General features: G+C 48.3%; 12 protein-coding genes across 12 annotated transcripts; 5 read left to right on the top strand and 7 right to left on the bottom strand.

The window, feature by feature from the left end:
- Positions 1-382: 382 nt before the first annotated feature.
- N7495_001685 (SWIB/MDM2 domain-containing protein) lies at positions 383-1966 on the bottom strand (the record flags this gene model as incomplete). Its single annotated transcript, XM_057204355.1, has 3 exons — positions 383-904; positions 958-1826; positions 1882-1966. 3 exons carry the CDS (start codon positions 1964-1966, stop codon positions 383-385), a joined length of 1476 nt encoding a protein of 491 aa, XP_057068428.1.
- Positions 1967-2267: 301 nt separating this feature from the next.
- Positions 2268-3595, bottom strand: N7495_001684 (proteasome regulatory particle lid subunit RPN6; the record flags this gene model as incomplete). Its single annotated transcript, XM_057204354.1, has 2 exons — positions 2268-3274; positions 3328-3595. 2 exons carry the CDS (start codon positions 3593-3595, stop codon positions 2268-2270), a joined length of 1275 nt encoding a protein of 424 aa, XP_057068427.1.
- A 248-nt stretch (positions 3596-3843) lies between these two features.
- N7495_001683 (rRNA-processing protein SOF1) lies at positions 3844-5294 on the top strand (the record flags this gene model as incomplete). Its single annotated transcript, XM_057204353.1, has 3 exons — positions 3844-3846; positions 3900-4879; positions 4934-5294. The coding sequence occupies 3 exons, from the start codon at positions 3844-3846 to the stop codon at positions 5292-5294; spliced, it is 1344 nt and encodes a 447-aa protein (XP_057068426.1).
- Positions 5295-5407: 113 nt separating this feature from the next.
- N7495_001682 (uncharacterized protein) lies at positions 5408-6615 on the bottom strand (the record flags this gene model as incomplete). Its single annotated transcript, XM_057204352.1, has 2 exons — positions 5408-6013; positions 6109-6615. 2 exons carry the CDS (start codon positions 6613-6615, stop codon positions 5408-5410), a joined length of 1113 nt encoding a protein of 370 aa, XP_057068425.1.
- Positions 6616-8196: 1581 nt separating this feature from the next.
- On the bottom strand, positions 8197-9809 carry N7495_001681 (CaiB/BaiF CoA transferase family protein; the record flags this gene model as incomplete). Its single annotated transcript, XM_057204351.1, has 6 exons — positions 8197-8408; positions 8466-8759; positions 8812-9316; positions 9375-9498; positions 9554-9585; positions 9648-9809. 6 exons carry the CDS (start codon positions 9807-9809, stop codon positions 8197-8199), a joined length of 1329 nt encoding a protein of 442 aa, XP_057068424.1.
- Positions 9810-10009: 200 nt separating this feature from the next.
- On the top strand, positions 10010-10810 carry N7495_001680 (riboflavin synthase; the record flags this gene model as incomplete). The annotated part of the gene is made up of 3 exons (XM_057204350.1): positions 10010-10040; positions 10090-10212; positions 10263-10810. 3 exons carry the CDS (start codon positions 10010-10012, stop codon positions 10808-10810), a joined length of 702 nt encoding a protein of 233 aa, XP_057068423.1.
- Positions 10811-10971: 161 nt separating this feature from the next.
- On the bottom strand, positions 10972-12337 carry N7495_001679 (Brix domain-containing protein; the record flags this gene model as incomplete). The annotated part of the gene is made up of 2 exons (XM_057204349.1): positions 10972-12078; positions 12131-12337. The coding sequence occupies 2 exons, from the start codon at positions 12335-12337 to the stop codon at positions 10972-10974; spliced, it is 1314 nt and encodes a 437-aa protein (XP_057068422.1).
- Positions 12338-12580: 243 nt separating this feature from the next.
- rrp3 (RNA-dependent ATPase RRP3) lies at positions 12581-15386 on the top strand (the record flags this gene model as incomplete). The annotated part of the gene is made up of 3 exons (XM_057204348.1): positions 12581-12935; positions 12985-13707; positions 15028-15386. The coding sequence occupies 3 exons, from the start codon at positions 12581-12583 to the stop codon at positions 15384-15386; spliced, it is 1437 nt and encodes a 478-aa protein (XP_057068421.1).
- A 360-nt stretch (positions 15387-15746) lies between these two features.
- On the bottom strand, positions 15747-17717 carry agm1 (phosphoacetylglucosamine mutase PCM1; the record flags this gene model as incomplete). The annotated part of the gene is made up of 7 exons (XM_057204347.1): positions 15747-16493; positions 16567-16617; positions 16669-17160; positions 17224-17238; positions 17311-17455; positions 17542-17555; positions 17625-17717. The coding sequence occupies 7 exons, from the start codon at positions 17715-17717 to the stop codon at positions 15747-15749; spliced, it is 1557 nt and encodes a 518-aa protein (XP_057068420.1).
- Positions 17718-18327: 610 nt separating this feature from the next.
- On the bottom strand, positions 18328-19333 carry N7495_001676 (PGAP3/PER1 family protein; the record flags this gene model as incomplete). Its single annotated transcript, XM_057204346.1, has 3 exons — positions 18328-19043; positions 19107-19149; positions 19211-19333. The coding sequence occupies 3 exons, from the start codon at positions 19331-19333 to the stop codon at positions 18328-18330; spliced, it is 882 nt and encodes a 293-aa protein (XP_057068419.1).
- Positions 19334-20215: 882 nt separating this feature from the next.
- On the top strand, positions 20216-21614 carry rmtA (protein-arginine omega-N methyltransferase HMT1; the record flags this gene model as incomplete). Its single annotated transcript, XM_057204345.1, has 7 exons — positions 20216-20307; positions 20364-20377; positions 20444-20463; positions 20530-20639; positions 20692-21023; positions 21083-21554; positions 21608-21614. 7 exons carry the CDS (start codon positions 20216-20218, stop codon positions 21612-21614), a joined length of 1047 nt encoding a protein of 348 aa, XP_057068418.1.
- A 480-nt stretch (positions 21615-22094) lies between these two features.
- On the top strand, positions 22095-23262 carry N7495_001674 (putative peroxisomal dehydratase; the record flags this gene model as incomplete). The annotated part of the gene is made up of 5 exons (XM_057204344.1): positions 22095-22214; positions 22267-22315; positions 22367-22687; positions 22711-22840; positions 22917-23262. 5 exons carry the CDS (start codon positions 22095-22097, stop codon positions 23260-23262), a joined length of 966 nt encoding a protein of 321 aa, XP_057068417.1.
- Positions 23263-24365: the final 1103 nt, after the last annotated feature.

Raw genomic sequence — 24365 nt, 5'->3', positions numbered from 1 at the left:
TCTACCAGACTGTGACTGCGACTAAGTTGAACTATGTCTGTCAGAATGAGTTGACCTGTTTTGGTGTTCTATGAACTTTATGTTGTCATATATGGTGTGTATAGTTGCTTTGAAGTCCTACAGGACGATGCTTATATTGAGGTTCCGAATTTTGATTCAATGTTTCTTGAAATTGAAGGGTCTAATTTTCGCTTCGAATGAAGATGTTTACGGACTAGCAAATGAAATGAACGTTCAATAATGAGCAAATTTTGATAATAGATTAGCCTTGCCATACCCAGCCAGCTACCATGTTTAATAACACCACATAAGCGCCCCGGGCAATGAGAAATCAAAAAGGGGGAAAAAAGACGGACGTCAAAACACTCTATTTCTGATCTGCTTACCGGCCAAGGTGAGGATCCGGCTTGCCAAGCATGTATCGAACAGCCTCTACAGCCACAGGTGTATTCCATACACTATCATCACCTCCACGACGAAGCTCAGGGCCAGTGTTACTACCGCCAGTATTAGTAACATCACCGATGATAGTCTCGAGGTCACGACGTTGTGAGTTGACCCAGCGCTTGAGGAATTTAGCCGGGTCCTTGCTCAAGTCTGTGTAGAAGGTGTGGCGAGCAATAGAGTGAGAGAGGGATTGAATGATGAGCGCAACCTGATCATCTAGCGCGGAAATCTGGCGCATGCCAGTTGTGTACTGCGGATTCTGGGTGAGAGCCATCATCTTAGCGCGCAGGGGGTCTTCGACTGCGATTTGGATGTCATAAATGGTAGGCGTTGGATCCTTGTGGAATTCATCGTCCACGCGGATAGTGTAGGGGAGTTTAATCGGGTCCATGGGGCTGGTGTGTTCTCCAATACTCTCAGGGATTTGAGGGAAGTACAGTTGCTCGCGGCCGAAGATCTAGGAAATGTTAGTGAGTTGAAGGGTTAAATGAAAAGAGTGTGATCACATACCGAGCGCAAACGGTGGTCACAGCGCACTTGGCGCTTTTCTTCGTCTTCTTGCAGCTCCATGGCGCGAATATAGTCCCAAATACCGAGCACAATCCCGCTCCGGGTCTCCTCCTCAACGTCCAAGACCTCGGCCAACTCCTTGCTCAGCTTATACCGCTCAGGAGTTTCATCTCGCACCAAGCTAATGGTCACATTCAGGTTCTCCTGGGAGGCCCGCGAGAACTGGAGGCTATCAAAGTCGGCAGTGGGCGGTACCGCCGTGGCGTTAGGTGGTAGCTGGGGCTTAACCCAGTTAATGGTCTTCACCTCTTCAGGAACAGCGTTGACAGGCTTATCGAAATCGATAGTGATAGTCTTGAAAAAGTGCGAGAATCGCGGAGTCGGCTTCTTCGACTCTGACGACTTTGAATCTTCGCCCTCGCCCTCGCCCTGGCCCTCGTCCATCGCATCATCATCTTCACTTTGCGGTGAGGTAGGATCATTCTCATCTTCTAGCAATCGCGCCTCGATGCGCACATTATATCTACCAGCGCCAGTGTTACTACCACCCTGCCACGGCTGGTTCTCAACAGTGTTGGTAATCCAAACGCGTAGAGTGCGGTACTTTTTCACGGTTTTACTGATGGAATCTTGGATATCCAGCCTCTTTCGAACAATGGCAGCATCCAATCGCTTCTCCAAGTCGTGGAGGTGGTTGTACTGCTGAACGACTTCGCCAATGACAGCTTCTTCGACGCCAGCGGGGATGTTCTTATCTGTGGGTTTGCGACTCCGGCGAAGGGCTGCATCGTTAGGATGGGGCATTGCGCGTTGCGCGGGCATATACTGAGCATTTACGGCATGTTGGGGCATTGCGACGGGCATCGGACCTTTGGTGTGGAGTTAGATGGAGGTTCAATGGTGAGGACGGAATGGAGTGCTTACCCCCTTGCGGGCGACGTGGCGCAGCTGGGGACCGCTGGACTGGGGCATAACCCCGGGCGTACTGGCCTTGCATGGGAACGTTCATTGGCGATCCGGATAACAGGACGCTCCTTAGATAGTTTGGGTGGAGGATGAGAATGGACGGGGCAGAGAGGTCGCGATTCTTTTGCCGTCACGCTAGACCCGTTTAGGAAATCGCGACTGGAAGCAAAAATACCACAAGGTGCGTTTTATTACTCTTCAAGAAAGATATTCACGGCTGCGATATCAGAAATGGAATTTGAAGAAATATACTTTGCGTGATCATGCATTAATTATGCATATCCTCGATTATTTCCCATTCACTAACATAACTTCCATGAGTCCATTCCTACTCTAGTAGATATCTACTCTAAAAGAGAGGCCTGGTTAGTATACAGCCCCTCCACAACATTACCCAGCTTCTCAATTGTCTCCAGAGCAGCATCGTAGGCCTGGTCACGTTCAGTCTCGTCGTACACAATCAGACAGCCAGAGCCCTGGTCCAAAACACCGATGATGACCTTGTCGAGAATCATCTGCGACAATTTCCGCTCAACCTGTTGTGTATCCAGACCCACCATCTTGGCAATGTGCTCCAGCTCCACCCGACTGAATGGCTCAATAACCTTGATTAAGTTCTGTTCCAACATGGCGTCGTAAAGTCGGCGTAGGTGATTCCGGATGAAGGTGTCACTGCCGAGTTCATATCGGTAGTCGGAAAGTGCCTTCTCATATTCCTCCAGTGATCGGTTGGCATGAGCCCGCGCTACGGCCTTCATAGCCTCCAGGCGTGAACTGGCATACTTCTGTGCCTGCTTCGAGCCTAGCAGTTGCGTGACATCATCGACCAAATTCAGCATGATCTTGCACAGGAGCATATACTGGAGAGTGGCAGTGGCCAATTCCCCCTCGTCAAGGGAGTTATATCCTTCCAATGCCTCGATAAAATACGAGTAGGCGGTGTTGAAATCCTTGTCTTCGGCGTGCAGCATGCCGCTCTGCATATCGAGACTGGCCTGCAGATTGGGAGGGGTGTAGACTGATGCAGCAGATGTACGTGCAGCAGTGAGAGCAGCACGTGCCTTGGGCTGGTTTCCCAGGGCATGGTAAACACGAGACTCAAGCAGCTGCACCTCCACCAGCATCAGCTTGTCATCCAGACGCTTCAGTTCTTTAAGAAGAGAGTTGATGAGGGTGAGAGCTTCGTAGTAGGCTTGCTTCTGCATGTGTATGGCGACCAAGCGTGCTTGAAGGCTTTGTCGCAGGAAAGACCGCCGCTCGGCGATGGCCCACTCTATGCATGATTGGATGACGCTAGTTTGGAGGTCGAGGGTATTGGGAATTTCACTGATCAAGTCCAAGAGTTGTCGAACTAGGAACGTATATTAGCAACTATAACTAGTATTGCATTGGTATGCCGCTTACCCAACTTGGCGGTCTTTGCTTTGGCAAATGACGAGAAGGTGTCTCGACTGGTCTTGATGAGGTCTGCAATTTCCTGTGGCTTCTTCGCATCCCGGTGCAGCTGGCCCAACCCAACCAATGCGTATTCATAATCACGCGATGAAGCCTCTGTCTTTCCTGGACCTTCAGAGAGGATCTTCTGATAACTGTCGGCGGCTTTCGAGGGATCCTGCTTCGCCAGGTCCCGGACTTCCTGTATCCGCGGCGAGACCTGGGAAGAAACTGCCATGATGGATGACTAGAAGGAGCTGAAAACGATAAACCGTAAAATATATGATAATCCTAGCAGTGATTAAACGTGATTAAACGTGAGGAGGTGATGGATTGTTGATAAGCGGGTTGAGAAGGTGAGCATCAACTTGGGGAGCTTAAGCTGGCTGGCAGCTCACACCGCCCGCTTAGCAAATCATCCCGTCAAATGAAAAAAAAGTTCGGTCCACCAAATTATTTTCTTTACATTCGTCAAAGCACTTCACGATGGTAAAATCTACTAATTTCTTCTTGTTTTGAAATTAATTACTAATTATTGACAGAAAATTAAAGCCCTTGCCCGCCCTACGGCGTCACAGCAGGCCCCTGGGTCCTCTACAGTCCGCCAGGCGCGCAATTTGGACCCGGCCCAGCATCCTTTCGAGCGAGCGAGAGAATACACTCGAGCCCTGAATGCTGTCAAGATGGAGCGCATGTTTGCTGCTCCATTTCTGGGACAGATGGGTGACGGCCATGTTGATGGTGTGTACACTATGGCAAAAGATCCCGGCTCTCTTGAACGCTTCGCAAGTGGCAGTGGCGATGGTGTTGTGAAGGTGTGGGATTTGACAACACGCGAGGAGATTTGGCATACACAAGGTCACGAGAACATGGTCAAGGGAGTGTGCTGGACTCCTGATCGGAAACTGCTGTCATGCGCCAGTGACAAAACCATCAAACTCTGGGACCCATATGGCTCAACACCCGAGTCTCCTCCGATGGCCAGTTACCTAGGATCCGGTGCCTTTACTAGTGTCTCACACCATCGCAACCACCCATCCTTTGCTGCATCTTCATCGGTGATCTCTATCTATGACCTCTCGCGTCCTTCTTCCACGCCTTCGCAAACTCTGCACTGGCCGACCAGTGTCGACACCATCACCTCAGTTGCCTTCAACCAGAGTGAAACTTCGATTCTCGCCTCCACTGCCATTGATCGTTCAATCATCATGTACGATCTCCGAACTTCCTCTCCCGTGCAGAAATTGATTTTGAAGCTGGCATCTAACGCCATCGCTTGGAACCCAATGGAAGCGTTCAACTTTGCAGTGGCCAACGAGGACCACAATGCGTATATCTTCGACATGAGAAAGACAGACCGTGCTTTGAACGTACTCAAGGATCACGTCGCTGCTGTGATGGATATTGAATTCAGCCCGACGGGTGAGGAGTTGGTTACCGCATCCTACGACCGTACGGTTCGTCTCTGGAACAGAGATCGCGGTCACTCTCGCGATATTTACCACACCAAGCGGATGCAACGGTATGTTTTTCTCCTAGTAATATCAAATGGATCAAATACTAATGTTCTAAATAGTGTGTTCTCCATCAAGTTCACTCCTGACAACAAGTATGTTCTATCTGGATCGGACGATGGCAACGTTCGACTGTGGCGTTCGCATGCCTCTGAGCGAAGTGGTGTTACAAGTGCTCGCCAGCGAACCAAGCTAGAGTACGATCAGGCCTTGATAAAACGGTACGCACACATGCCAGAAATTCGCCGCATCAAGCGCCAGCGTCACCTGCCCAAGCCTATCAAGAAGGCTGGTGAGATTAAGCACGAGGAGCTGAACGCCATCAAGAGGCGTGAGGAGAATGTGCGCAAGCACACTAGCAAGAAGGATCTGAAGGCGAGACAGAACGAGCGTGAGAAGATGATCTTGGCTCGTGAGCAATAAACGAGGGCTTCGGACCAAAAGGTTGAAAGGCCCAAAAGAGACATTGTACATGTATTCATTCATGTGGTTGCACTGGGTCTGAGCTTCCAAGTTTCTAGACTGCCAACCGTCCTTCAGTCAGTCCGTTCTTTCGAGCTTTGTGATTCTCGATTTCGGCTACCAGAAGAAATGGCATTATCGATTCCACTCAAAGACCGAGCTATGACCTGCAGCGCAGCTGGGAACACAGCATACCAATTGACAAACATCGAAAACACCGGCAGCCTCAGCACCCCTCCCCGACCACTATTCACCGCTGCCACAATTTCACGAGCCACAACGACTGGTTCAAGGACAGGTGCAAAGAAATGGCTCGGCGTGCGAACCCAGTCGAACAGCGGCGTCGACATCTGACCAATTTCCACCAACAGCGTCTTGATATTGCCATCACTGCGAAACTCGGCTTCAAGTGTCCTGTGCAATGCGCTGAGACCTGCTTTACTTGCAGCATAGTCTGACAGTCCATTTGGGGCCAATTGGCCGATCACTGAACTGACAGTGACTATGGTACCTCCGTTCTCAGCCGCTACAATCCCGGGCAAAAAGACCTGATAAAGATGGAATGCAGCGAGGAGATTGGTGCGAATTGTCTTTTCAAAGGCATGCACGGGCAAGTCTAGCAGTGGTTGGCCATTGATCCGAGAAGCAGCACAATTAATGATAATAGTCGGCGTTCCAAGCTGTAGGAAAATTAAAAGCATAGCATTAGCGAATGAACAAAATTCCCCCTATTTCAATATCCAATAAACATAAAATAATATTAGAATAGACATACCTCGGCCTCAATCTTTCCTTGAACCTCCTCCAACGCCTTCCGATCCCCAACATCACACTGATAATACAAAACCCCCTCCCCAAAAACCTCATCCTGCTCCCCTTCGTCCATAGCCCGAATATCCAAAACAGCTACACTACCCCCCTTCATGCCATAGATTTGCGCAATAAGCAGTCCCAGCCCACTCGCTCCACCAGTAATAAGCACAACCTCACGCGCCGAGTCAACAGTACGCGGAATGCCGTACGCCACGCGATGGTTAATGACGCGCGCGACAAATACTAGAGTCAGAAGTGAAGCAAAAGCCACTGCTAGAATAAAGGCCACGTCTGTCGTTGGAGTTACTTGTGCGCGGAGACATAAGACCACTACCCAGGCTATGAAGGGGTTTAGGATTGTGCGGTTTAGCACGGCGAGGAGAGTGTCTATTGTGAGATGGTAGGACCATGATTTTGAATTGAGCGGTTGTTTGAGGGTACTCTTTGAGGTTATTACTTGTTGAGGCATGATATCTTCTCTGATCTTGCTCTGTGGTTGCTGTGATGGGTTGATGTGGAGAGTGTGATTGCGGGATGATTCTTCGCGCTAAACATGATTCGTCTGATACCTTCCAAGCTTGGAAGTTTCAATGCATGTTCCCAGGACATGTTGGTGTTGAAATAAGTCGAAAGTTTGGAGATCAGAGCTGATAACATTTAAAGTGATTTGATTACGGTAAGTCAACTCTAGAGGTCGTTCCGATGTACCTTCAGACATCGAGTGAATAACCAAGTAATTTGAACTCTGAAAGGCCATTTTAAGAGTTAGAGGGGCTACCAAGTACTATGTTCACTCTTATTAAGTTAATACAATCAATGTCAGACTACTTTTTAACTTTTGAATGCGCATTGCGAGGCATAAGCTTTCATCACAATACCCTCATTGAACCCATCAGTTGGAGCTGGGCGAATTATATATGGCCAGCAGCTATCGATTTTGATAATTGATATGGACCTAGCCCAGCTGGAGGATGGAGTCTTGCCCTTTCGCGATTCATAGAGCAGTGGCTGATAAAATCAGTTCCATATAGTAGATCATAGATGAGTATAAATGATCTGGTCTTAGTGTATTACACCTGATAAGTATATATGAATACTAATTGTGACACTTTATATAGTTTATATTTCCCCTTCAAAGCAGCTAATACTGGGACTTTCGCTTGTGAGAACGATATCATACCCCCATCTATGCCGGAAAGATGCTTGGACTTCAGCTCGAAAGCAATTGTGATGCTCCCAACATATAACGGGGGCTTGAAACCCGCCACACCAAAGAAATCTTCCGACAACCTTAAAGCACACGGCTACTTCATTTGACAATTAATTCATTCTGGAGATGAGCGCAGGTATAGCTGTGGAGTTCATAAAGCGCATGCCTATCCCAAATGGTTCTCTTTCTGTATAATTCTTCCTTATACATAAACCACTCTCTCATCTTCCATTACCTCTTAATTACTGACATCTTCTTTAGTATAAGGAACCTTTAAATCGTGACAGATCAAAGCAGCCTTCGCAAGTTGATGGAGTATTCCTTGTATACTTTCGACGGCACGCACTTTTGATGTCGAGATCTGACCAACCAGTTTGACACCGAGTAATCGATCTATTCAACCTGATATGGCCAATATTATTGGTTATGAATTCATTGATGATTCTTTGCTGCAGGAAGAACTCACCTACTTTTCCTAGAAGCACATGCACATGTTATACGAAAGACCCTAACGGTGGGTGATGCGATTCTCGACACAGTGGTGGTGGATATTCTGTTCTCGCCTCAAGGATCTGTCTCAAGGTGACAGGACCTCGGGAGGACATGACCAGCCTAAATTGACTTCGCCTTCTTCCATCAACCAGTCTACGTAACATATTTTCTGGCTCAAATCTGTAAATCATGGCCTCTCTGTTCAGGGTATCTACATATAACTGCCTCCGTACTGAAGATGAAAGCTCTGAGTTACAGGACTCTGTCGCTTCTACTCAGCTTCCAAGGTTCAGTCATTTGAGGAAAAACCTCTATTCAGGTTATCATCATATAGGTATGGTCGAGAACTCATGACACGACACCCTCTTCTTTAAGCCGAGCAATATCAGCCTCTTCATATTTCAAAAGACTGCCCAATATCTCGTCGGTATGTTGTCCAAGTGTGGGAGGAGGAGAGCGTACACCAGGCGTTGCCTCCGAATATTTAATGGGTGTGTTGACCAGCTTGATAGGTCCACAAGCAGAATGTTCAACTTCCGTGACCATGCTCCGTGCAAGAACTAGCAGCAAAGAGTTAGATATCTTTACCTGCAGGAGAAATCAATGTGTCAACATACCATGTTCATGGGTCAGCGTGTCTTGAATATCATTTACAGCCGCATAGGGCATACCGCTTCCCTCGAAGATCTCTAGCCATTCCTGTGTAGTTTTCTGTTGGGTGACATTTTCAATAAGCTCATCGATAACAGCCCGGTGTTTAACACGATCACTGTTTGTAATAAAGCGAACATCGGTTTTCCACTCAGAGAACCCAAGTCGATCACAAAGAACACCAAATAACCGATCATTTCCACCTCCAAAAAGAATGTCTCCATCAAAAGTCTTATAGCTTCGGTATGGCACGATAGACGCTAGAAACAAGAGTAAGTAGATGGTTGATCTGGTTCGGGCTTGATCACCTACGATGTGCGGTACCCCAACGCCCAGAGTCCTTCTGGCCACTAATAAGTGCCGAACTGGCCAAATTACTCAGTGTAGCAACTTGGCAATCACTCAAGCAGGCATCAATATGCTGACCCCTGCCGGTGCGGATTCGCGCAAGTAAAGCTGCCATAATTGCATTAGAAGTATACAGACCAGTTGTCAAGTCCGTGACTGCCACGCCAACTTTCACTGGTGTACCATCTCGCGACCCGGTAATATGCATCAATCCCATCTCAGCTTCTACCATCACATCATAGCCAGCTCGATTACTGTACGGTCCTGTTTGGCCGTAGCCGGTGATACTAGCATATATGAGCTTGGGATTAATTTCTCGCAACGTCTCATAGTCCATTCCATATTTCTTTAGAGCTCCTGGAAGGTAATTTTCGACCAAAACATCGGTCTCCTTGACAAGTTTATGTAGAATCTCGACGCCGGATTTGTGTTGAAATGAGAGCCCGAGTGACTTTTTGTTGCGGTTTACCTGTGGATCGTGGTGAGTATACGTAGGTAAGAAATGTGGGTGTGGGAGAGACGCATACGGCAAGGTAGTAAGCACTCTCTCCAGGTCCCGTCCTTGAGGGATCTTCATATTGCGCATATGGCGGTCCCCAGGCTCGTGTATCATCTCCTCGTACGGGATGTTCGACTTTGATCACATCTGCTCTGTACATTATTTATCAGTCGCCATGAATATTGCAGGATTCGGTGCTCCACATACCCAAGATCACCCAGGATTTGAGTGCAGTAGGGCTATTATGGAGCCAAACTATGTCAGCAGATAACCCAAGGTATAAACAATTGAATAGACTTACGCCCGCAAGAACTCGCGTCATGTCAAGTACACGAACACCGATCAAAGGAAGCGTACCATCTGAACTCGAAGCTGTGGAATAATTTCGTGGAATGCGCAAGGCATTGGCCCAGACAGAGCTGGTGCGGCGAGCAACTGCATGGGCTCTTAGGGTGAAGACCATTATGATCTGACAGACCGAGATAATAGATACTCAATGCCCAGCTCAGAGTCAGCTGTATCGGTATCAATGGCAGAGCATCTAACCCGAACGAGGTGTAGATCGTAACTCCGCCAAAACGCCGATGCTGATAAAGCGGAACCCGCAGCCGAGGTGACAGACTTAACCTTAACATTTGGCAGATCAGATCAGTCATCGCAAAAATGTTTACTGGACTTGTCGAGACAATCGGGAGTGGGTATCTCCAAATTTCCATTAATAATCATCATTAATCTTTTCCTAGCTGTCACGGCCTTGGAGCCCCTCGATATCTCGTCGAGCGGGGGCGGGGGTACATCCCTCACCATCTCGGACTGCGCTGAGATCCTCACAGATGCGCATTTGGGCGATAGTATAAGTGTCAATGGTATTTACTCCCACTTAAAATATGAGCGAACGCACTCTCACACATACAAGGAACCTGCCTCACGGTGACCGCATTCGACAAGACCTGGTTCAAGGTCGGTGTCGCGCCAGAGTCGCTGCGACGTACGAACCTGGGATCGCTGAAGAATGGGTCGACTGTGAATCTCGAGCGTGCAGTCTCAAGCGATACTCGGATGGGTGGGCACTTCGTTCAGGGCCATGTCGATACCGTTGCAGAGATTCTGTCCGTCACACCCGATGGCAACTCGTTGGTGTTCAGGTTGCAACCGCGTGAAAAGGATGTGCTGCGCTATATTGTCGAGAAGGGATATGTGACACTGGATGGAGCTAGCTTGACTGTTACAAAGGTCGTTGATGGCGAAGACGGATACTGGGAGGTTATGCTCATTGCTTATACTCAGGAGAAGGTTGTTACGGCTGGCAAAAAGCCCGGGGAGTTTGTTAATGTCGAGATTGACATTGTTGGCAAGTATGTCGAGAAGAGCGTTCAAGGCTACTTTGCTGGTACCGCCGGGGGAGACTTTGCTGTCCTCGAGAAGATGGTAGCCCGCATTGTTGAAGAAAAGCTGAAGAAATAATTTAACAACAGAAAACTAATAGGGATCTAAAATGAAGATATAACGCATTCATGCCATTCTTTCCCGATCCAGATTATCTTTCAATCACAAACTCCATGTTCCATGTACAGTTGAAACCACCAAGAAACTCGTGGGTATAAAATGGGATCTTTCACACTTTTTTACTCCATAGAATCATCCGAATCCCCTGCTGGCTCCTCGCCATCGTCAAATTCATCACTGAGCCATTCACCGTCATCCATATCCTCATCCTCATCCACCTCTTCGCCATTGGCCTTAGCCTTAGCCTTGTCCTTCTTCTTTCGCTCAACGTTGGCCTTCTGTTCCTTCTTCCTCTGCTCCTTTTGTTTTCTCCGGGCTTCCCAGCGCTTATCCATTGATCTGATTTCCGCCTGAGATTTGGTGACATAGTGATGCCACATCACCTCACCCTCACAGACACCATCTTCGACCTTCATCAGTCGAAGCTTCAACCGGGGACCCAATTCGACCAATTTGACTGCTCGCTTCTCCACACCAGCAGCAGCGGCAGCAGCCTTCTCAATCTTTTTGTCTCCGGCTCTCTGGCGTTGCGCTTCCCGCTTGTTGAGAACCTTACGGGTTGTGGTCTCAGCCATCTCCACCTCGGCGTCGGTGTCCAGCTCCGTCTCACTTGCGGATGTATATCCAGCCGCGGAGGGATCAAGGAGATAGTCTGCCGCGTCCTCCAATCTACCCAAGTTAGGGACAGCAGCACCCGTTCGATCTCTGTTACGAATCTCCTTCGGGTCCAGACGGCGAATCCGTTTTGACACACCCGTCTTCTTAGTGGCGATAGCGTAGTGTCGTAGACTCAGGACGTACGCATCCTTATCCTTGGGATCAGAAGGCTCTCGGTTAAGCAGCATGACGCGGCGAATAGAGGACAGAGGAGTAGCTTGGGGGTTGATGGGAGGGAAGAGGGATTGGAAGATTGTGGTAGTGAGGGTCTCGAGGCGTTTCGGCACTTTATCATTCTCTGTAGCATCTGGAGTGTTGAAGTTGTTCATCACCAGCAGCGGTGGTGTTTTGTGGTCTTGACCACCGCTTCTTGGGCGCTTCAATGACCGCTCAACATCTCGGCAAAGAGAATAGTTCTCAACTTGAAAGTGCATAGTTGGGCCCCGAGGTGTGACAGCAAGACGCATATTTGTATTACCGGTCTTAGACTTGGAGAACAACATAAGATGTGTGACACCGAGGGGACCAGCCATCACGGTATAATCGCGCAGTCGGTTAGATTTACGTTCCTAAAAAATAGATTAGCAACTAGGAAAGGAAGAGAAGTAAGGAATGGCCTACCTTCAGTCTAACAGCGGTATCAGGCTCCATCATCTGACGAACATCCTTCACCAACTGGGTCACACTGCTACCGACTTGAGAAGCGCCAACTCGAATGACCATAGACTTGGGCGTCTTGTTCATAGAAGCCGCACCGGCCTTATTGGCCGCAGATGAAGCATTTTGCGGCTTCAAGTGGGTGCGCTTCTTAACACGTGCCTTGGCCATTGTATTTGATTCTAATTCCAAGCTGGACAAAGAAAAATGGTGGAAATACTAGAGCTGGTAAGTCTGGCTACTGGAGGTTTTTTTTTTTGTCTCCGAAAAAAATACCCTTAGCATAGTTCTGCCAAGTCACACCGCCTTATTTTAAGAAATCTAATAGCGGATCAATAATGTTGCGGGCCCACTTAAATTATTTCAAGATCTCGACCAGCGCAACTTTTTCGATAATACAAAAATAACTTCAAAATGCCGCCAATGAAGAAGCGTAAGGTGGCCCGCGAGGCACCTGCTCCTGTTGAAGAAAAAGACGTGAACTCCTCGAACTCCGAAGCCGGTGAAGATGTCCCCGTCGCCAATGAAGAGATCGCCGATGCCAGCGCCGACGCCGACAGCACACCCGTTGACGAGCCCACTCCCAAATCCTTCAAGGAATTGGGAATTATTGACTCACTATGCGAGGCTTGCGAGACCATGGGATACAAGGCGCCTACGCCTATCCAGGCGGAATCTATTCCAGCGGCTTTGCAGGGCCGCGACCTGATCGGTCTCGCAGAGACAGGTAGTGGAAAGACCGCAGCTTTTGCCCTACCCATCTTGCAAGGTGATTCCACGAATTTCCTTATACAAGACCACGCTGACGATATATACAGCCCTTATGGAGAAACCCCAACCTTTCTTCAGTCTAGTCTTGGCCCCAACTCGCGAACTGGCATATCAGATCTCCCAATCATTCGAACTGCTAGGATCAACCATCGGCGTACGATGCTCCGTAATCGTTGGAGGAATGGACATGGTACCGCAATCTATCTCTCTTGGCAAGAAACCCCACATCATTGTCGCTACCCCAGGTCGACTCCTCGACCACCTCGAAAACACAAAGGGCTTCTCCCTCCGCAGCATGAAGTACCTGGTGATGGACGAGGCCGACAGACTGCTCGACATGGACTTCGGACCTATCCTCGACAAGATCCTGAAGGTCCTCCCCCGTGAGCGTCGCACATTCCTCTTCTCAGCTACCATCAGCTCCAAGGTTGAATCGCTGCAGCGTGCTTCGCTGTCGAACCCACTGCGCGTCTCCGTCTCAGACAATAAGTATCAGACTGTCTCAACGCTGCAGCAGTACTTCCTCCTCCGCCCTCACAAGCATAAAGATGTCTATCTCGTCTACCTGCTAAACGAATTCGTCGGCCAGTCGGCCATCATCTTCATGCGAACCGTGCATGAAACCCAGCGCATCGCATTCCTCCTGCGTGCTCTCGGCTTTGGTGCTATCCCTCTCCATGGGCAGCTATCCCAGTCTGCTCGTTTAGGAGCTCTGGGCAAATTCCGCTCTCGCAGCCGTGACATTCTCGTTGCTACAGATGTTGCTGCCCGTAAGTTTTCCCTCGTTCTTTTCCGTTCCTTCCCTTTCCCTTTCCGTTCCCTTCCTTCCTTCCACATTTGAAATGGCGAGTGCTTTACTGTGTCCTGTTATTTCCTGATCTTCTCATCATGATCTTTCATCTTCAATTACCGCCAAATATGGGGTCTTCAACGGATGATATTTCGATATTTGTCCTTTTTATGGCTTAGAACTGTCTCTCTTATACCATGCTCTCAAGAGTCCCCAATTGGAGACTGTCTCTCCAACCGAGCGTGCAATGCACGACATCCTACAGCTCTCTCCACTCGAATTTGCTGCTCGTCTTCTGCAAGTCTTTCGGTTTTTCAGAGCTCCGACAATTGCCTACTTCAAAACACTACCTCTTCATCTTGACCGGCATTGGGCTGTCTACCTCCTGGTGCTAGAGAAATATGGACACCGTCCAAGGGTCTATATCGGCAGTGGCGGCAAATCTGAGGATATCGTCAGAACAAGGATGTCAACCTACGATAGAAGATCTCGCACCTGGAAAGCCGATAGCCAGATACCATACCATACGATGTCGAAAAATCCTTGCAAGAAGGTTATGACATCACTCATAAAGGCTCACTAGCCTGGACTCTTGCTTCGGAGCGATATGCTCTCCGCTGCTTCTTGTTCTCGAAACCTTATTCACATTCTGCTCCTGGTCAATAAAAAGTCGCATAAAGGACTATGGCATGCCCGGTCTCTGTCCTTGCCCTCGCGATAGCTTCACCTACGACGGCCTTTATACACACTTCTCCATTAACGAAGGCATGGCCGGCAATAATGGCTTGACTGGTGCCAACGAGAACCTCACTCGTCAGGAAATCAATTGTCTCTACTTGGAACGAAAGCAGTTAACAAGTCTCCAATGTGTTGCCAACAATGGAGAAGGTGTGAATGCAGCCAACACTAAGGCGTATGGAGACAAAGCCTTGGAAAAGCGAAGATACAAATGCACCGTCTGCGATCTCACATTTCGCTCAAATGCAAAGCTTGTCACGCACCAACACCGCCCACTCCACATCAAGATGGTCGCTGGAACCCTTCTAGTCCTCAAATAGCCATATCGAAGAAGAAGTATTGGTGCGAAGCCTGCAAGCATGCTGCTGCCAACGCAAAGAGACTCGAGACCCCATCTAAATGCCTAAGGCACGCTACGAGGCTCACAGACTTGACGTTGAGCGCCAAGCTCGTTCAAGCCCCAACACTCTCCCACCTTTTGGACTCTATATCTTTACGTTATACATCGCTTACCACATTTTTACCAACTCTTTTTACTCTCTTTACTAACTCTTTTTATCAGGCGGTTTGGATATTCCCTCTGTCGACGTCGTATTGAACTATGATCTTCCCAGCGATAGCAAGACCTACATTCACCGCGTGGGTCGTACTGCGCGTGCGGGTAAGAGTGGAGTAGCAGTCAGTTTTGTTTCACAGTACGATGTAGAGGTTTGGCAGCGCATTGAGGGTGCGCTGGGCAAACAGCTTGCTGAGTATGACGCCGCCAAAGACGAAGTGATGGTTCTTTTCCAGCGGGTCAACGAGGCTCAGCGCCAGGCTATCATGGAAATGAAAGCGTACGATGAAAAGAGGGGGACCAGAGGCAATAAATTTGGAAAGGGAAAGCGGACTCGTGACGGGATGGACCAGGAGGAGGGTTGAGGTGGAACTATAGTCTTTCATGGCCGGTCCATTGAAGTCATTTGTACTTCGTTGTATATAAATTAATGCCTAGAATCGAAGCATAAAAGTTGTCCTGCTTAACGTTAAGTTCATTATTAGCCCGGGGAAAGGAGATGAGCAAAAATCCATATGCGCGTTCATTAATGCATAAATTTGGGTAAAACTATAGTAGAGCCTCCTTTTGCTGGGTCTTAGCTTTAAAGATACCCATCCAGGTAAGGTAAGGACAGTCTGATTCTCAAGCCGTCGCGATCTTTTGAAAGAACTCTAGCAGAATAACGCCAAGCGTATTCATCTCGAGCAATTTCATGAAAATCTAAAGAGCCCAGGGCTATTGATCTACTGGCCTTCCGAGGTGCCAGCTTCGCGAACGGCATTGGCGACACGGGTAGCGAGATCATCAGCCTCCGAGCGGCTGGCAGCCTCAGCGTAGACACGGACGGCATCCTCAGTACCACTGGCACGGGCAAAGCTACGACCCTTGTTGTAGCGGGACTGCAGAGACTCGATCTTGGCCTGCAGACCGGCAGGAGACTCTAGCTTACGCTCAGCATCATAAGCCTTGAAGATGGAACGGTCATTAACCTCGACGCGCACCAGGCGAGAGGGGAGATCAGTGTAGGTGCCCAGCCACTCCTTGGGGGTCCAGCCCTTGTGAGCAAGGATCACCTCGACAAGCAACATATCGGAGAGGGCATCGCCGACAGCCTGGTTGATCAGATCGGTCAGGGCTTGGAGGGACTCTAAAGCGTTCTGCTGACCGGGAGACTGGGGCTCGGTGCTTCTGATAGTCTTCATGGCAGTCTCCGAGAAGGTGATGGTACCGTGGCCATTAGCCTCGAAGTAGACGCCCACATCAAAGCGCAGGGCAGCGTGGTGTAGGTGCTTCACACCGGTGTTTGTGCAGATTATTGGGAGCTTGAGCACCTTGTCAATGTAATCAGTGCTCGCGCCGTTGGCGTATGCGGTCTGAACGACACCGATCTTGAGCTTCTGGGTGATACCTGCACTGCGGGCAAGGTCGCCAATGAAGGAGGCGGCGAGAGTAGCGATGCGGTCGCCGTCAAGAAGACGGAAAACGTTGCTCTCGTCAACGAAATAGTAGACCAGACGATCAGCATCGCCGTCCAAAGAGCCACAACGGTCAAGGGGGGGCAGCCTTGGAAGTGGGGGGAGCGCGCTGCTTTGTCTTGACGTAGTCGGCACCGCACTAGACGGAGGTATTAGTATTTCTGGAGGAGAGCTAACTCAAAGATCTCACCTCGGAGTTCAAGCTATCAGGGTTGATCACGTCGTCGTTGATAACCTTAATATCAATTCCATCCAGGTACTTAATAAGTTCCCGCAACTTGGGACCTCCGACACCATTGGCACAGTCAATGGTCAAGGAACCCTGGATCTTGACACCACGCATGACCTTTTTGAAGGAGTCTGCAAGCTTCTCATAGTATCCCTGCTCTGTAGGCTGGCCGTACTCGTACTGTGTTCCAAGAGTGTTCTTGCAACGTGTGACGTAGTGCAGTTGAGGAGTGGTCATATACTTGAAATCGATGAACTCGACATCGGTAGCAGTAAGAGCCGCGCTCAGAACACCCACGAGGCGAGAACCAGAGGCACGGGTGTCTCGGGCAAAGACCACGCGGGCAGGGTTGGACATTTTGACATCGATCTCCTTAACAAGTTCGTCGTATACGTCGGCGATGCTCTCCAACGGGGCATTGGCAAGTCTAGTAGCATAAGCCTCCCATTCGGCCTAAAGAGTAACGGTGAGCTTTTTCAAATTCGACCCGGATTGGATGATATATCTTAATTTTACCTCGAGCATCTCACCCTATATGCGAATAAAAATAGTTGTTAGGTTCATGGATTCTGTAGTTTGCGCCTCAATCACTTGTTCACGTACCATCGGGTCAACCAGCTTAACACCATTGTCCTCGGCAGGATTGTGACTAGCAGTTACCATAACACCAATCCATTGTCCGCTAAGCTTCTTAGAACGCAGACTGGCCAGCAGACCAACGGCGAAGACAACAGTGTTGAGCAGGTCGCTGGGAAACGGATCAGCAAGAGGTTCGGTCGACGTCAACAATAATCATGGGTATGCGGAGGGGTTCATCAGTGCTGCTAAACTCACGCCTTCATGCGGAACTATCAAGCTATCTTATTAGCAGGTTGTTCAAGAGCTTGAGCGTTCGTGGTACTATGTTTCGAACCTACCCCTGCGGTACCATATTCAAAAACCTTTCCCTCAGGCTTTGTGTACTGCAAAGCAGCCTCCGAGATAGCTTTCTTGACAGCCGGAGAGGCCATTGTAACTCGAATTAGCTGCGATCAAAGAAATAGAAATTAAAAGGGGATTGAATTGTAGCGAAAAACAGGCGCAAGATGTAGTTTTTTTTTAATGTTGGCGGGGGAGGGGATTGGAGTACTTGAAACAAAAAAATAAAGTGAGACACTCCTTATTGCGACGACCCAGGGTGGTACTAGCGGTGAGACTAGAAAATGGCGGGGGATCATTTGAAACGTCATTACCGAGACGTGGCATTAACAGACCCCAATTAAAGGCCGTGGAAATTAAACCAACAACAAGAAGTATGTTATGTTGCATTTAGAAGGGATTAATGACGATAATTGATAATCAGTCACCGGGACCTTCTAATCAGCTGTTAGTACAATTGGCATATGTGATCTCACAAATATATAAACTATTTTATATGTGATAGCTCTCTACATAACTCAACTCATGCCTTGAGTCGGCTTCCTGCAATATCGTCTTGCGTATCCTTGATGAGGAAGCTGCGGGACATCAGTTTACGTAACAAAAACGCAAGGAACTTATTTTGGAAAAAACTCGAAACTTACGAATACCACCAAGCTGTTGGAACCACGGTTCCCAGATGCCAGAGACTGTGCGCATCGATCAATCCATTCCATGGGGGAAGTCGAGCAACTCCAGGCTCATAGCCAGTATAATCCACGCGACAATCATACCAGGCCAGGCTGTCCAGGATTTAAGATATTTTTGGTATCGGAAGATACTGAATCCAGTCCATAGCACATTCTGGATAATGCCGACAACCACGTTCGCGGCCATGTTGTAAGTGTAATCCCAGGACCAAAAGGTTAGATAGCAGACATGCATGATGTACAACACAATACAGATTCCGGTCCAAAGACGACGCAAGGTGGGGCGGTACTGAGGGGTTTCCAAGTCCAGACGCAAGATTCGGATTACAGCTAGGTAGAGGCCGTACATCACACTGGCACCAGCGGCCCAGTAATCCAATTTTTCGGTGATAGGGAAATCACGAGTGTGGAAGAGCATGCTGAATGTCCAGCTTGATAAACCAATATATCCGAACATCATGTAGTATGGGCGGAGTGAGTGCCAGGAGGGAATTGAATCCTGGATCCGGGACATGCCATGCAAATGAGCGGCCAGGTTCAGGAAGGAGAAGAGCACGGAGAAGGGCTCCTGCATGCCTAGGACCCGACGGAAGGGCCATTTTCCATGGTATTGTACAACGGGATTGAGCATTGGGGGATCACGAGAGACTCGACGGTCAGTAATGACATGTTGGCAGGTATAGTCGCATTCAGCTGGGCAGGTCCATAGTAACAGGCGGTGGTGCAGAGCTGCGCGCGAGGTTAGGGAACAAACACAATTGATCTATATAATGAGGCGGAATATAGACATACGTAGCACTGAGTTACCGTTCTGACAATTCTCCGTTTTACAGACCTGGAGGTGGTTGAGTGTGGTTAGTTGCGGTGCAAGGGTCTCCTCGATTGGAGGGAGTTACCTGAACACATTCTCTGAAATCAGGGAGATGGTCTCCTAGGGACGCAGTGGACTGGCCAACAAATATGGCCAGAACAATCAGACCCAATATAGTAGAGAGATTCACTCGCCTGCCCAAATTCATTGTGATACTGCCAGGGGAGTGTAGCGGGTAAACGGGTAAACGTCAGGAGGGATATGGCAGTTGGCGGTAGCTTCGGCTTCCAATGCTAGTGGACCCTCGAAAGTCTTGGCTACATCGAACTATTCACCGCCATAAATATTCAAAATACTAGTCTCTTCACTTTTGATCTTACGTTTTATTGATTCTGCTGTTAGCCGTGTTCGGTGTTATCTTCTTACTGGCATTTGTTCTCTCTTATTTGACACTGGTTGAATTGCACTGGAATATCTCTTTCGTGATGACTTGGAGCTTGGTATTCCGCAGTTTGGGTGTTGGTGTTATCTGAGCCTTAATTCTACCGAGATACCTATTCATAGATATATTTTCAAGGGTCACAGTTCCAAGGCTGCTTACCTAGGTAGATATATCTGATTGGATTAATCGTTCTATCCTGATATTCAGATCTTGGGGTATACACCTGGCGATACACGTATATTCTCAGCTGTATTATAACACAGATTTCGAAGCTCGACTGAGCTCGAGGGAATCCTACAAATACCAGTTCAAACCTACCATTCAATATCTTTCATCTCATCCATGGTCCTTCCAAACAGCGCCCAACTAAGATATTTGTATTTACTAACGTAACTATGTACGACGATAAGATAAGGATACGACGCTAACCCTAAAGCAGTCAGGGCTCGTATCGCACGTGACTCCCCAAAGGGGTTAGCTTATGTGGGGCGATTTGGGAGTTGAAGCTTGGCGCTGGCGTTGCTGCGAAAAAAAAAGTCGCGGGCCACTTTTATTAATCTTTCATCTGGGCAACTCTTCTTTTCGTCGAGTTATCTTCACTACTTCCCTCCTCCACCCTTCTCACCTTACTTTTCAATCATCTTCAATATGAGCGAAGTTCAGAACACCGAAGCCCCCGGTGGCAGCAGCGCTGATCGCATGGTTGGCATGGAGCATGCCGAAGTTCGCTACTTCACTAGGTACGTACCCCTCAATCTCTGCCATGACTCTGATCTTTTGACTGACTTATCGACAGCTATGACCACCACGGTAAATCAACCTGAAATCGCGATAATCTTGAGTTTTACTGACTTTTCTTTTTTTGCTAATCTGCAGGTATCCACGAAGAGATGCTTGTATGTGAATCGTCCCGCATAACAATACTGCAGGCAGATGGCTGATTTCTATTGCGCTTTTTACAGAAAGATGAAGTCCGTACCAAATCCTACCGCGATTCTATCTACCAGAATGGTCACATCTTCAAGGACAAGGTCGTCCTTGACGTTGGATGCGGTACCGGTATCCTCAGCATGTAAGTTCAAGCCCAACGGAAATATCACAACACATGCTTATATCTGTACCAGGTTCGCTGCTCGTGCTGGTGCTAAGCACGTTATCGGTGTGGACATGTCCTCCATCATCGAGAAGGCCAAGGAGATTGTCGCCGTGAACGGTCTCTCCGACAAGATTACTCTCTTGCAGGGAAAGATGGAGGAAGTCGTTCTTCCTTTCCCCAACGTTGATATTATCATCTCAGAATGGATGGGCTACTTCTTGCTCTATGAGTCCATGTTGGACACTGTCCTCTACGCTCGCGACAAGTACCTCAACAAGGGTGGTTTGATCTTCCCTGACAAGGCCACTATGTACGTCGCTGCCATTGAGGATGGCGACTACAAGGATGACAAGATCGGATGTAAGTAATCGTCTGAAAATCTCCCCCGATTGCTACGCAATATTGATTTATTCTAATAGTCTGGGACAACGTGTATGGCTTCGATTACAGCCCGATGAAGAGCGCTGCTCTGACCGAGCCTCTGGTCGACACTGTTGAAATGAAGGCTCTTGTTACTGATCCTTGCCCGATTATCACCTTCGATCTGAACACTGTTACCACTGCCGATCTCGCTTTCGCAGTGCCATACACCCTGACTGCTCAGCGCAGTGATTTCATCCACGCTGTGATCGCTTGGTTCGATATCGATTTCAGCGCTTGCCACAAGGTCGTCAACTTCTCCACCGGCCCTCACGCCAAGTACACCCACTGGAAGCAGACCGTCTTCTACCTCCCCGATGTGCTCACCATCGAGGATGGAGAGAAGGTTACCGGTGTCATTTCAAACCGCCCCAACAACAAGAACAAGCGCGACCTGGACATTGATATCTCGTACCAGTTTGAGGCCAGTGACTCCAATCGCGCTGCCAAGGGCAAATGCTCTTACCGCATGTAGGTTGCACAACGGGTCATCGATCTCATAGGCACAAGCTAACATTTTCTAGGTGCTGATCTGATTTGATTTAATCGCTCGTTCCATTTTCATGATAAATTGGCATCATCTCGAAGGCAATGCAGCATACTTGCACAGGGATATTTGGCTTGATTTTCTCGGCCTTTTTTATTCGGCGTTCTCTCTTGGGTGGCAGGCAAAAGGCATTTCTACATGGCGCGATACGGAGACATGGTTATGAAGCTCCTCGAATTCCAAGCATTTTGGTTGATACCCCGAGTCGATGCTTAGTCTAGCAACTCCGACGCTTTTCTTATGTCCCAAAATCTATTTTTACTTTATTATCAATTCCTTTTAAAATTTCGAGTTAACAGTAAGAGATTAGCGACAAACAGTAGCTCACGGCTATCATTATCAGATCCTCGGCACAGGGTCGCCCCCGCAACTAAGCAACTTCCCCATATTTTAGCTCCTTGTCACTACATTGCTTCCATTGTTATCAGTTTCAAAGCCACTTTTTTCTCTGCATAAAATTTGAGATGTCTGCTCCCGGCTCTGGCCACGAGTTTCCCACAGAAGAGGTGTCATGGCAGAAACGCGACATCCTTCTGTTCGCGAACAGTATTGGCTGCAAGGCTGATGAGCTACAGTTCCTCTACGTAGGTTCAAAAACACACCGTAAACATCATACAATTCTAATCATTGAAATAGGAATTGCATCCCAATTTCGCTGTATTCCCGACTTACTCACTGATTCTTCGTATGTCGCACGAGCTCACAGGGTTCCAACTAAACTAACGCGATGAAACAGCCTTTAAACTCACCGATCAAGAAGTGACTGATTTCTATGCCCGTCAGAAGGCGATGAAAATCCCCGGTGTTCCAGATCTAGACTCCCGTTACGGAGTTGATGGCCAGCGCAAGCTCACAGTCTTGAAACCGCTTCCTCCTACTAGTGCTGGACGAAAGTTTGAGCTGCGCAACAGGGTCATTGGTGTCTATGATAAAGGCAAGCCTGGCACTGTAATTGAGACCGAGCAGTCTATCGTGGATAAGGAGAGCGGCGAGGTATACTCCAAGGTTCTGAGCAGCGCCTTCTTGGTTGGGCAGGGTGGTTGGGGTGGTCCTAAGGGTGCGTTGCACTCTTTCTTACAGGTGCCAAGACAACCATTGACATGAATGAAATCATAGGTCCAGCTACTGTGAGCTTCCCTCCTCCCGAGGGCAAGAGCCCTGATGCTATTCATGTCGTCCAAACCAGCTTGGAGACTGCTCATTTGTACCGGTATGTAAACAAAGCACTGATGCGACACAGACAAAACATCTATTGGAAAAAGATGTACTAACAAATCGAGCTCTAGCCTGAATGGTGATTACAACCCATTGCACGCAACTCCCGAGCCCGGACAGAAGATGGGCTTTGGAGGAACCATAATCCACGGGCTGTTCAGCTGGAACTCTGCTGCCCATGGTGTTCTGCGAGAACTGGGTGGTAGCAACCCTGCTAATCTCAAGGAATTCCAGGCACGCTTTGCGGCTCCTGTCCACCCAGGTGATAAACTTATTACGGATATCTGGCGAACGGGAAACGTCTCGGCAGATGGGTTTGAGGATGTTCGTTTTGTCACCAAGAACCAGAGTGGCAAGGTTGTTTTGAGCAACGGGCTTTGTCTGTTGAAGGTTATAGGTTCTAAGAGTAAGCTGTGAGTTACTGGGTACGCTGTATCTACCTAGTAACTGGAACTACATAATACTTCTAGGGGGCTTTTCATATCGTGGTAGAGTGTCCATCGTTGATGAGAGTAATGTTCAGAATCACCATAATATTGACAACTAATTAAATATGTTGAATCATAGCGAATCTAAGGACGTCTTCCGAAAAGCAGCATATCTCAACGAATGATGTTAGCCTTGAAGAGGAGCTCCTCGGGACTTAAACAGGGGAGCGCAGAAGTCCACACGGGTCTAGTACTTACCCAAATATGTGCCTAGATACAAGACATAGACGTTTGCTTGAGAGCAACTGCGTTAGCGTGTATCTATAGGTAATAAAGTATACATGGGTCATTTCCATGGACGTTTGGAATGAGATCACCAAATTGGAAAAGAATTCCATATTCATTCTTACTGACATTGTTCTATCTACAATTCCATTTATTTCCTCTTTTAGCCACCTTCACCGTAGAGCTACCTAGGTACTAAGTCCATGGGTCCACGGATATAAGTTGAATGCATCTCATACTCCCCATCTATTTACATCTATATTAAGCCTCTAGGGCTTTATCTGGACTGGCTGTTCACCAAGCTAAAAGGCAATCCTTCTAAAGGCAACTTTTGGGCCTTCATCGCCAACCCCCCTGATGCTGTACATCCATCACCTTTATCTGTCAGACAAATGTCACTTATTGCAGGCTGATGAATCTGGGTTGGGGCATCGGCTAAAGCCCCAATCAAACCATCAAGTATGAGCTTGGAAGTAAACTAACTGAAGAGAGCTTCAAAGAGTACTCTCAGGGGAACCTTGACTTCATGACTCTCTCTCAATCTTTCCCTTTATGAATCTAATCTTTTTCACGGCTAAATACAAGGGCACGTGATGGATGTAAAGTTGCGGGGTGAGCCGAGGTCGGACCTTGTTTACCCCAGGTCGTGATAGCTTCACATACATCAACACTTTTCGCAAAACACTCTCCATCGTGAAAACCAAACCCTTTGAAATGAGTTTCAAGCGACTGATCCCAATCAATGCAATCGGGGCGTGGAAGGGCCCACGGTATCTTTATCTTTGCTGTTCCTCATTGTCTTGGACT

This window comes from Penicillium taxi, assembly GCF_028828555.1.
Source record: "Penicillium taxi strain IBT 34144 chromosome Unknown utg000001l_segment0_segment0, whole genome shotgun sequence".
Taxonomy (NCBI): Eukaryota; Fungi; Ascomycota; class Eurotiomycetes; order Eurotiales; family Aspergillaceae; genus Penicillium; species Penicillium taxi.
This window is presented reverse-complemented; position numbering and strand designations above follow the sequence as displayed.